The 12,051-nt window shown below is 36.9% G+C and overlaps 1 protein-coding gene across 1 annotated transcript; it reads left to right on the top strand.

Annotated features, from left to right (window-relative positions):
* The first annotated feature begins 515 nt into the window (after positions 1-515).
* On the top strand, positions 516-4,421 carry LOC143469263 (transmembrane protein 33-like). Its single transcript, XM_076966906.1, has 6 exons — positions 516-908; positions 1,161-1,252; positions 2,444-2,631; positions 2,960-3,161; positions 3,516-3,599; positions 3,723-4,421. The coding sequence occupies exons 1-6, from the start codon at positions 840-842 to the stop codon at positions 3,859-3,861; spliced, it is 774 nt and encodes a 257-aa protein (XP_076823021.1). The 5' UTR covers positions 516-839; the 3' UTR covers positions 3,862-4,421.
* The last annotated feature ends 7,630 nt before the right edge of the window (positions 4,422-12,051 follow it).

Below are 12,051 nucleotides of genomic sequence, written 5' to 3' on the forward strand. Positions count from 1 at the left end.
TTGGCCAATTTTGCTTCATAAAAAATGGATAAACCCGTATAAAGCAGAAAGATGATCGGAAATGTTCTAATCTAGCTAGTGCATTTTATGCAGGACCAGGGAATATGCTAGCAGCTCAAGTGCTCTGGAACCGTAGAGTGAGAAAAGCGTAGATTATGTATTGTAACCTGCAGCCTGATTATGTAGCCTGTATTATGTCTCTATGCTGAAACCAACGATGTATTTCGCATATAAAGATATAAGAGATATAAGAAGTTCTTTATATCATTCCTGAAACTAATTACAGCCGAAAATTACTTGATTTCTATAGGGCTATTAGTGTGGTGTGTGGTGCTGAGTCATCCCTCCTGTGATTAAACGTGAATTCGCTTGCATCCACTATGTGTGACTTGTAAAAGTCTGTGATAGACAGTAGGCTATGCCACTAATGCCAGCAAGTTTACCGCTTTTGGGGGTTAGATTAACACCTATTCTTAAAATATAGGTCGTTGCTAGTGCTATACAATACAGTAAAAATGCTCAGTGAGGTGGCATATGTAGATGTTGTGTGTCACGAACAACAACCACTCTCAACTTTGTACCTGCTAGGCTACCCGAATTCATTCAAACCATCTGTTTTTTACTTGCTAATTATAATTATTAATTTATTTATTAGCAGTAATAAGGTATATATAGATAAAGCTCTGTATGTTAGGTGGAAAAAAACAGATGGAAAACAACGTAGCGTTCCCGTCTTTAAATTGAACTGTTTTACTTTAGCTGTCATATACTTGTAAGCCTTGCAGCAACAAATTGTACATAGCCTTTTAATAACGAAATTAAATTGGGTTGTGGAAAGCATGGCAGACTCCGCTGATGGTTCACAGGCTGCTGGAGAGCAAGAAGCCAGGGAGACTGGATCAATCTTGGTACCAATAAAAGCCACTGAACTCTAGCTTAGCTTGTGTTGTTGTATTTAGCGATTACGCACCATTTCCCTCATTTTCTTTTGTAAATATATATATACAAATGTAAATTAGTAATTGATATTCGTGTCTTCTTGATACAGTCTGTGGTTAAGTGTTGAGGAAACCTCAAAAAAAGCTACAATTTTTTAATTTTTTTGTTATCCTTGTCATTTTCAGTAGCTCAATTTAATATCAATTTTATGCATTTTTTAGAACTTCATGGCAGCAAAGAAGGTCGGTACTGCCATGTGGGTGATGAGATGGTACACAATTTTCCTCAGCATACAATATATGTTTTTCTGCAGGTGACACATGTTTATTTAATTAGTTGTTTCTCAAACGCTGGTTCACGAGCCGGCACAAGTTTGTTAATTTTTCAATGGGCTGCTGTAAAAGTTCTTTTACTTTTTATTCATCAGTTACGACGACTATCCCATGACATTTTAAGTTTAAATGCATAATTTTTAATCTTGACATGAATCATGCAAAGCATTAAAATGGAACGACCTGTAGTAAAGTGCACTTCTTCCTAACATCACCATGCACCCCATGAAACATTGTAAATCGTCACATTTTTTATAAATGCTACGTTATCAATACATGATGTGATCATTAAAGACTGAAAAAGAACAATCATGTTGAAATGGCAAAGATCTTTGTATAGCAAAATCCAGGTATCTCTTTCTTACGAGTTCTGTTGCTCGGTGCATAGAAAGTAATAATATAACACAACCACAACGGTTTGTTTTATGTTGCACATAGAAATCGTCAGTTTCTTTGCGATTAATTTGGTATGGCTCTATAATAACTACAAAGTTGATGTTTTCTGAACCGTCTAACCTAATTTTCTAGTAAAAAAAAACGTAATGTGGTTTGGCTTAAGTTAACCTTAAAGTTAACTTTATTTATATTTTTCTACTAGAGCTTACCTAGCAATTTTGAAATATTTTTTGCCATCTCGCACTACACCTGAAGAAGCAAGCTTATGCTTGCAAAAGCTCGTGTAGAAAAATATAAATAAAGTTAACCTTCAGAGTGCCAAACTACATCCTATTCAATAATAACTAATTTCTTTTCCATGCACAATGCTCATGCTGTTGGTGTATCAATTGCAATAGAAAGTGATTTTAAACCTTTTTGTGGATTTGTTGCATTATTGTAAAATATTTCCATGGAATTTAAAATTACCTTTTGTGCCTGCTCACCATCTTCAAGCCCAGTTGTAATCTATTGTGCAAGCACGTCACTCGAATCTTTATATTTGATAAAGATCTTGACAATAAATTTTATACATATGTGCTACCGTTTCACAAAGCTTGAAAGGTTGGGAACCGAGCTGCCTTAAGTCATATATATATTTTTATATGTTTATATATTTATCTTATACGTCTGTAAGCCTTGTTTCAGTAATCGCTTATGTTATGATTAAAAAGCCACTTTTCTTTTGATATTACCGATATTTTATGCAAACTACCATAACATTTTGCTTTCTCTAGCGCATTCGACATGGCTCAGTACTTCCAACGAGCGATGCTTGCAAATGGGATTGTCTGTGCGTTGAGGTTGCACCAGCGTGTTCCAGAATTTCGATTTTCACGTCACCATCTTGCTCTGCTGCTGCAGGAAGATAGCGCGCATTATCTTATCTACTCCCTCATATTTCTTGCTTCTCATCCTATTACCAGTATGTGCTCAAGCTATATTGTAGAGATTGAAATAATTGGTAATACCAGTGATGTAAATTGGTCTGTAAAAGTTAATCTACCTTGCTGCCACAGGCTTCGTATTTTTTATGATCTTTTCTTAGTCGCATCAGCAGATTTTAGGACTGTTTTTCCTTTGACTAATCGTGCAATTTATTTGTGTACATTTAGTTCATACTAATGTGCATTGCGTTTATAACTTTTTGTTTCATCAATTCCATTGTTATAAGTGGCAGATTAAGAGCTAAACTTGTGAGGTAACGTCGTTTGTGTTAATCGTCTGAGACTTTACGATTTATTTTATTGCAGTTGCTCTGATGCCGGTTGCAGTATTTGCTCTTCTTCATGCTTGTAGTTTCACTCGTCAGATGCTGGACATGCATGGACCCAATTCCTACTTCATGGCAAGAAAACTAATCAACCATGTCGCAAAACATCAGGCAACATTGTTTCGCTTCATTGCCCTCAATGAGGTCCTTGTGCTGCCCACCATTTGCGTTATGTTAATCATGTGAGTATTGATTGGTTATTTTTTCTGTCCAGATGCTGGATAGTACATATATTAAGGTTTTAGTCCATATCAATAGATACCAATTTTAAAGTTTATATTTTTAATGCACATTTTTACATTTTTGTCATCTCATCATCATACTTCATATTTTTGTTTTTGAATTCTTTATTATGTTAGTCATTGGCGTATTTTTTAATTATGAGCTAACGTAATTTGAATCTGTTAATTTCATATTTCTGTTTTTACTCTAGAACCAACCCTTGTATCACTGTTGTATGAGCGTTTTGCTGCCCAACCATTATAAACTGACCAAAAGTAGCCATCAGCCGTACAACAATTATTTTTTATATGCAGGGGCAGAGCTGCAATCTTTGCACCGTTTCTATATTACAAGTTTGTGCAGTACAGATATTTATCAAAGAGAAACCCATACTCAAGGTAAGGTTGGACTGAAAAGTTGCATATCTCGTAACTCATCAAAATCAAGGGATAAATTCCCATTTCAGCAGGAAGTTATTTCGACAGTAGCATCCAACACTGTTTTGTATCATTTTCGCTCAGGATAATCTTCTATGAGCTTCGACTGGCTCTTGAGCACATGTCACGAAGCCCGAATTGCCCAGCGTTCCTTGGCTCGCTGGTCGCCCGAGTCATCATCATAGTCACAAAGCTTGCACCCTCAATACAACAACAACAATAGGAAATTCTTTGATTTACACGACTGGGTAAAGACACAGTTTATTTAAACATTTTGCAAACTATGTAGTTGTTTCAATATCTCCAGTACTTCATAATTTCACAAAAACCATGCAAAAATGAGACGTTTCCCACACTATACTACAAGGTATGTGATGCAGTGATTGTAACAATTTATATAGACGTCTATCTGACACGTTTTTTGTGATTAAAAGGAGATCAGTCATTTAATAGCAGTTTTTGTTACATTGTGTGGCAATAAGCAAAGTCGTATTGTGCATCTGTTTTCCGTATTTGTGTCGTTTCTTTTTCCAATATAATGTTGTTTTTGTGTGTGATGTTTTTCCATCGTCTATCTGATCTTAGGTTTTATGCGGTTCATGATATAATTTTTACGCAAAATATCCATTTATTTAAGTACCGTTGAGTTATTCTTAATTTCCAAGTTAACTGTCGATTACATTCATTTACTGCTGCTACCAACTGTCAAAAATGAGACCTGTTGACAAGTTTCATTTTAATGTTTGTTGTTGATGTTGCCATAAAGCACAACCGTGTCCTCAGGTTATCGTTCAGGCGGCCATTCTTAACAAGTTAGCTGAGCATTGGAAAAATTTCTCGTTGATTCTCACAACCGTGTCACCCAGTCACTCGCCCCTGGTACAATAAGCACGATGTTCGTAGAGAGCTTAAGGTTTGTCATTGATTTGCCCAATCATGGGATGGGAAATTTACGCTAAATAATAAATTTATCCAAATTTCTAAGTTAGACTCGTAATGTTCGCATAATCGCCTGATTTGGAATTGTGCGAACCCGGCTGACATCCCTCACTGTCGTGGTAATGTCCTTGCCGAAGGTGTTAACGGCCATTGCTCATGTTCAAAGTAATTCTGAGAAACAGTTACGAATTCAGGCACGGCCACAACTAAGTAATTTACTAAAAGTATATACGAAAACTGCATGCCTGGGGTCTTGGCTCAATGTACAGTTTTCATTCACTTTGCCTATTGCCCTAGTTCTATTTTTTTCGTTTTCGTGATAACTTGTGGCCGCATGAGAACTTTTAGCCGCGTGTTGGCGCTAGTGCAATGTAATGCTTCTTTAAACACAACACAATCAAGTTTCAAACGTTGACAGTTTGGTTGGCGTACCAGCTAGTCTGCAGGTTGCAAAGACTTTTCTCATTCCGAGGATAACGATTGTGATACCATACTGTTTGCAAGTGCGCTACAGCAGCTAGGAAGTCGGTTGCGTTCGGGCAATTGAGAGATTACATTGTCTGTAACCAAAAACGAACCAGCAGCTTGCTGTTATAGAAGTGCGGTCTGTCTGAATCAATATGCTGAATAACGTTCATTTAGCTCAGTCGAAATTTCTTGGATTTAAACTCAACTATTGGTAGGCTACTGTATTGGCCCAAGACCGAGAATGTTGGCACGTCACATCCTACGCTACGTCATAGGATGCCTGATGATGATGACGACCAATTCTTTGACACCAACATGATCATTGCTTGACAACTTATTCAAGCAAAATATGCCAACTTTTACTTTTCGGCGATATCGCTACCCTACAAATATTCCTGCCAAAAACGCCTTTACAAAGGACACGCGCCTTTGAGCAATATTCGGCTCCCGACCACAGCTTGGAGAGATTTTACGTCAAATGTTTTAACCATTCGGATCATATCAGTTAATTAGATCGCATCAGAGAAGACTTTCGCCAAATTTTCAGGTTCAACAAAAACATTTCACTTTTAAAAGTGTGATGTCGATTTCATTTTGACTTGACCACAGATAACAATGTTACCGACTATGCAACAACGATATTCAGTCAGCAAGAAAAATTACGCTTTTCTTTAGATGCGGCGTTTATCAAATACACAAATTAATATGTTTCCCATTTCAAAATACTGGTACCTCGAAGACTCTTCGGAATTCAACAAGCAAAGAACTGTGCAGACTTGCTCAGAGATGAAACGTCCAATCGTTGTGCTTTGTGCAAGCCCGCGTACATTTACTATCTAGAAACAGCCTAAAACCTTTCAGAGAAGCTACAAACAGAGCTTGGAATATTGGATTTCTACCTGCCTTTAAAATGAAACAAGGACGCTTTAAGTTTTAATCTTAATTTTAAATCCATTGTCTTTAAAAGGAAGTCCAGCTTGCGTTTGAAATGATGAAATAAAATAGACATACTTCGGTTGTTCATTTTTGGAATAAGACTCTAAAACCTTTTTCGTATTTATTCTTAGCGTATATGAGTATAGCCAACTCTGACTACAAAAAAAGGCCACTTTGGCGTTATTTGATATAACATGGCCAATAAAATGCTATTTTAAACGTTTAATGAAACATTGTCGACTTTTATAAGTTCGTCTATGCGGTCAAATAATTGAGTCAACATATATCTTCCGTAGCTTAAATGGTGACCGCGAGTTAACCTGAGAGATAGACTTTTTGAAATGAGCTTAAGTTAATTAGTGGTTTGCATGGCAGTAAACACTTTACTGTCTATTTTCAACCGATGATATCAGCTTTTGAGATAAACAGAAATCGGAATGAAATGGAAGATAAAGAAAGTGAAGAATTCCTCGAAAATGTCTCGTATCTGACTGAAATTTATAAACAGAAAAATTAAAGGAGGTTTTCAAAAGAGCGCGAAAGTAATCCACGGCCCTGCTGAATTTTAATTCTAAATTTTTGCAATTATTAAAAGCTTTGCCTGACCACAAAAATGTAAGCTACAGGTTATTTGGCTTGTACAGCCATATTAGACAACATTTTTGTAACTAGTATTAACTATCTAAAGATTGAGCATTTAAAGTTTATTCCACCACACAAGTGTACGTCCTTTTCCCATTCCTAATTAACCAGCGTTCAAGGCATTTCTAATTCACCAAATCATCAGCAAAAAATGTGTGTTTGTAGAAGACAGAGTACATGTCGGTTACATGTACAATGTAAGAAAAACTGCGAAGAAATATAATGGAGAATTTCGAAACATTGTCCATTTCAAAAACGATAGAAAATTACGTTTAAAATTTTTTGGTATAGCATCTATTTTAGTATATTAGGTGCTGCTGAAATAGTCACGCACACGAAAGTAATTCTTATTCAGATTTCATTCGCCCCAAGCTAATACATTACTTTCTCAGGAAAAAAACTTTTTCGAAAAATTGAGGTCGAAATTTCCAGTTTAACAAATAGTAACCGTGAGAAAATACACCACGAAATTTGGCAAATGTGTAGTATTTACTATGAAATCTTTATCAGTTTTTCCCAAAAAATTTTATATGCAAACTTTAAACGGGACTTTACAGTATACCTAAAAATAACTCTGGTATGTAAGCTGCTGCGAAAAACAACGCGCTAACTGCGTTTAGCCTTCAAATAATTGTAAGCTATATCTTCACCCGAGTTTTGATTAAATTTTACATGGCCAAAAAATACTAAATGAGTGTTTAATGACATATCATACAATTTACAAGCGATTACAAGCTTGTACTCAAACCAGTACGTTCCATTCTATATATGACGGACACCACGTATCCTAATAATATCGCTATGTAGGCTAATATGTCATCAGTAACCACACCCTGATGCCCGTGACTGTTATACCGTCAATGGTAAAAAATGTTGTAAGTCAAGATAAAAACTGTGTTTCTCTTTTTCTCAGAAACAATTGATAATAAACCGCTGTGGGGATTCAGTGCAACAAACTAAACGACAGTTGTACCATGACCCTGCTTGTACTAAGGCAAACTTGCGGTTTTTAAACTTGGTATGCCACCAACAACTTTTTAAAGTAAGATTTTGATGGTGTTTATAACACGCATGAGTGACCTTTGCCTATCTCTATTGCTCTTCTCTTCTTCTGGAATGTTGCTGTTGTCAATTAGCTCAACCTTTGTCACTAAATTGTCATCAACTTCGGCATCAGAAGTAAAAAGTCGTTTTTGATTCCAAAGGTAAAGCTTACAGTTTGCAATGTGCATGTTTTCAATCGATTTCGTCACAGACTTATGCAAAACCTTAAGGATTTTATCTGCCAGTGGTAATTGCCAAAGTAGTAGTGGTCGATAAATCCTTAGGTCCAACCTTTTCTCAAAACGCCAACGCTCGAAACGTTCAGGATAATCTTTCCAACACTCTTGTTTGTCGCGAAACAAAGCAGCTTAAAACCGTCCAAATAACTCCGATTGGGCTAATTAATGTCGTCTATATACCAACGCGCGATCGCAGTCGTAGGCCTACCATTATGTTCAGTTGCCAGACAGGAATTTTGGCCAATGTTATGATTGTGTTTACGTGTATTATAAATTAATGCGGAGATTAAATTGAATGTTATTTTCTATGTAACGTTTTTCAAAGCCTTTGCTCGCTTAATAAGGAGATAAAATATTCGAAGATCTGTGCCCAAGTTTTAGTTTCAAAGTCCAAGAAATAATCATCATCAACAAATAATCAAATCTTTAAGTCGTGCTATAGCCTACCGGCCTTTGCTTTACCACGGCACTGGCTTTAAACTTATTCGTTATTATTTTATCGAATAAAACTGCACGACAATACATGAAATTAATTTAAGCCTTTATTAGTTGTAATTGAGGTCAAAAATGCTTTGTGGATCGCGACATAACTCCAAACGCATTTAGGGTTATCAGAAACGTCTCTCGCCTTATGTGGAAACACACCATGGCGCCGAAAACAAAATAAAGTTAAGAAAAAGTCGTGTCAAGCTTGGGGCAATAAACTTTCTCAATCACAATAGAGAAAATGTCACGAAGTCAGTCTCATTAGCCCAATATGTGTTTTCGTTATGCCGAGACTGTACTGCAAATAATCATGATCTGAAGATAACCGTCTACCTTCGGTCACCGAACACAAAAAACATTTCCTTTTTGTAATCTAGTTTAACATTCTTTGTCTGGTGCTGTTATACAAATGTAAAAAGCAATTTTCCCCAAATCTCTAAACAAAATCATGCACAAACCCCGCTAGGTGGCTGCAAAGCACATAAGCGAAGTTGAATCTTTGGTCACTATATGTGGACAGCACAGCGATGGCGTAAAAGTGTTTCGTTTTTTCCGTGCAACGTGTTTTGACAAAAAAAGGGTCTGTTTTCTGGAATTAGAAAAAATTAAATCTTTTATTTGTTGTTGTTGTCAGTTGCTCTGAAAATATCATTTATCAGAATCGGATTTTAAGATTTCTCTGTTTCATGTCAAATTGCTTCAGACGTGCCCTTCTCAAACAGTCGTTGAAACAAGACACAGGCAATAGTATAATAACTCTACGGTATCCAAAGCCTTTTTACAGGGCGAACCTTCTGTCTCTTACAGAAATAAGCATCGTTTATCAGCGTTTTCGATTTCAAATTGGCTTGTTTAATGTCGGGTTCTTGATAAGGAAGCGAACAGGACATTTGTATAAACGGGGTTGTAATGCTCTTTGAGCAAAGTTAGATAAAATCTTATCTTTCATTTTCTTACTTCATATTTCTGTAAAAACTCTTTTCAACGCCGAACAAAACTCAGACGTTTATTGATATTTTTCGAAGACATTTTTCGACTTTTCGCCTCGGCACCCAAATAACCGAAGGCTAATTTTGCGGGTTTTATAAAGTTTGTGGCAAGCACACCATGAGAGAAATTTCAACCGCATGTAAATTGAGGAAGAAAAGTTATTGTGTGTTCGAACAAATTGTTGCATTGTTATCACTCAAAAGCGATTTGAATTTTATCGCGGAATAATACCCTGTCTGCATGAATGTTTGAAAATATTCTATGCTACAATGAATAATTTCTTTTTTAATTAATATAAACAAAACTTTCGGCAAGTTTAATTGTTTACAGTATCTATAGAAATTTAACCCAGTACCTATATAGTAGGAAGTGAAAGCAAATGACGACATAAACAGATTTTGTAAACTCCACACACAATATGCAAATAATATTTTAATTCAAATTTTTTAGGAATTAATCAATGGCAGTGGAACTAAAGACGAGCTTCGACTGACCATTGTAGATTTTGGGCGTCTGTTTATGCACACAAGCGTCGATGATGATCCCCTACGCAACGTGGCATCACGTGTTCATAAACACAAGTCCTTTTTGAACATCCCTGTTGTTTATCGTAAACCTTCAAGCATATAGGCTATGTATATGCTTGCACTTCGTTCATCCAGGCGTTTGTTTTACGCGGTTTTAATTCGACCGAACCGATGCTCAAGACGACATTTGTAAACAAAAAGTATATCTGCATTTATTTGTGGCTAATAACTGCTGCTGCATTATATGGCGATGGCCTGTTGCGCGTAAACAAACCCACTGGAACGAAGAGGGCTTCTTTCATGAAACACAAACAGAATCCGACACAAGTCAAATTGTGTTCTGTCCAGTTATTATATGTGGCTTTTTTGTTATACCTTCATAAGGTATATTACTGACCCTCAAGCTATTTTGCCACGTTTGGCTTTAATCCTTAAGAACGCTTGCAGACCGAAGGTCAAAAAAGTGTAAATTGGCATCCAGCAATTTCTTCTATGGTTGTATTTGATCATTTCGTGGCGCTATTCGATTTATGCCCATTTCTCGACCGCACAGAAATACGACGCAAGCGCTTTTGGACGCCTGGGAAGAAATAACAACCACAGAAGGGAAACTACGGCAAACGTACGCGGTGTTTTTCGGTAATAGGAAACCCACTAATTTTCAAGATAAACCGACAATGAATGTGAATAAATGACATCAAATCTGACGGCCATGTCTTTCTTTATGGGTTACTGTGGACAGGAATTGAAGAAACGAAACAACGACGGTCCGCCATTAGACACAATAATTCGCTTTTCAATGCCGCCTATAAATACAGGACAAATCTTTCTCAACCGCAGAGTCCGCAATTTATCAGGTTACAATTGGAATCCTGTCTCGTCGGACGCTTGTTTTATTTTATGGGCTTACAGTTTCGCACAATCATAGATCTCCGTTTTCCTTTACACCGCTGCGTGCGTAAAAATGTGGTTGAAACCGCAATTAGCAAAGCCGACACGACTGCGTTGGTGCGAAAATCATTTTCCGATCCCAAGAAAAAATATACGGTTTGGCTGCATCGATTGTCAGGGCTGGTTGTAATTACAAGAGTTAAAAGCCTGTTATTGTAACGGCTCGGCCTGCCTTAAACTGCAAAAACAAAACCCCGTCAAGCAAAGTTGTTATACAGCAGCTTTTTTTGAGGAAAAGTGTGACTAAATTAACATAAATGTAAACCACAGTTAGACCTTTGCTTAAATCAGAAAACTCGCTCCGTATCATCATTTGCGGTGGTCAGAGGATGTAATTTAAATAGATTTTTGTAACTTTTTTAAACGTCAATATCACAAATTTGAAACCTGGACCGAATACGCTTTTCAGATTGTTGATTTGTTCCGTGAAATTTACCCGAAGCTCGAAGGTAGGGGACAGAAATTCAACCGAATCAAACATTGCTAAATGAGTCAACTAAGAAGAAGTTATAGTCAGCTTCACGCAGCCAAACAAATTGCTAATTGCTACTTCAGCTTCGGCTTGGACACTCGTGAATTCGACACCATCATGTAATTATATGTAGGTCAATGACATCATCAGTCATTACGTCAGACGTTGAAAGATTTGATCCTCGCATTATTTACAAAGATATTCCCAGGCCCCGGCGGTCTTATTCAAACAAGGATGATTTGGTAACTATAACTGTTATCGGACGTTATTTCTCGGTAAATCATATTTATGGTCGTAAGAGACTTTTACGATAACGTTTTGACAAACACTGGCACATAAAGCATCAGTAATTTAGACATGTCAATGTTATTGGTAATTTGGCCGGATTACGACTTTGCCAACATTTCTAAACAATACGGTTTCCTCTGTTACTTTATTATCTACTATTCCGACAGCCTACGCTTTAGTCATCTATAGGGCGTCATCTTTTTAATATTTTAATTCCAAACGGGTGGAGTATTTTCAGTAACGCTACTACTCGTTTTCTCGCCTTTGTGAAGACGTGAGCTTTGTGGGGTTGCTTCGAGTTGTGGAGCAGTGCTGGTACCGCTTCGAGTTCTGACAACTTTTGTTTTAGGCGTAAAGAAGACGCCTGCGATCTGGAGAAAAAAGAGTCGCAATGCTTGCCTCGGCTCAACGAGACATTTATCTCCAAGCAC

The sequence above is a fragment of the Clavelina lepadiformis genome, chromosome 1, assembly GCF_947623445.1.
Source record: "Clavelina lepadiformis chromosome 1, kaClaLepa1.1, whole genome shotgun sequence".
In the NCBI taxonomy this organism is placed as follows: domain Eukaryota; kingdom Metazoa; phylum Chordata; class Ascidiacea; order Aplousobranchia; family Clavelinidae; genus Clavelina; species Clavelina lepadiformis.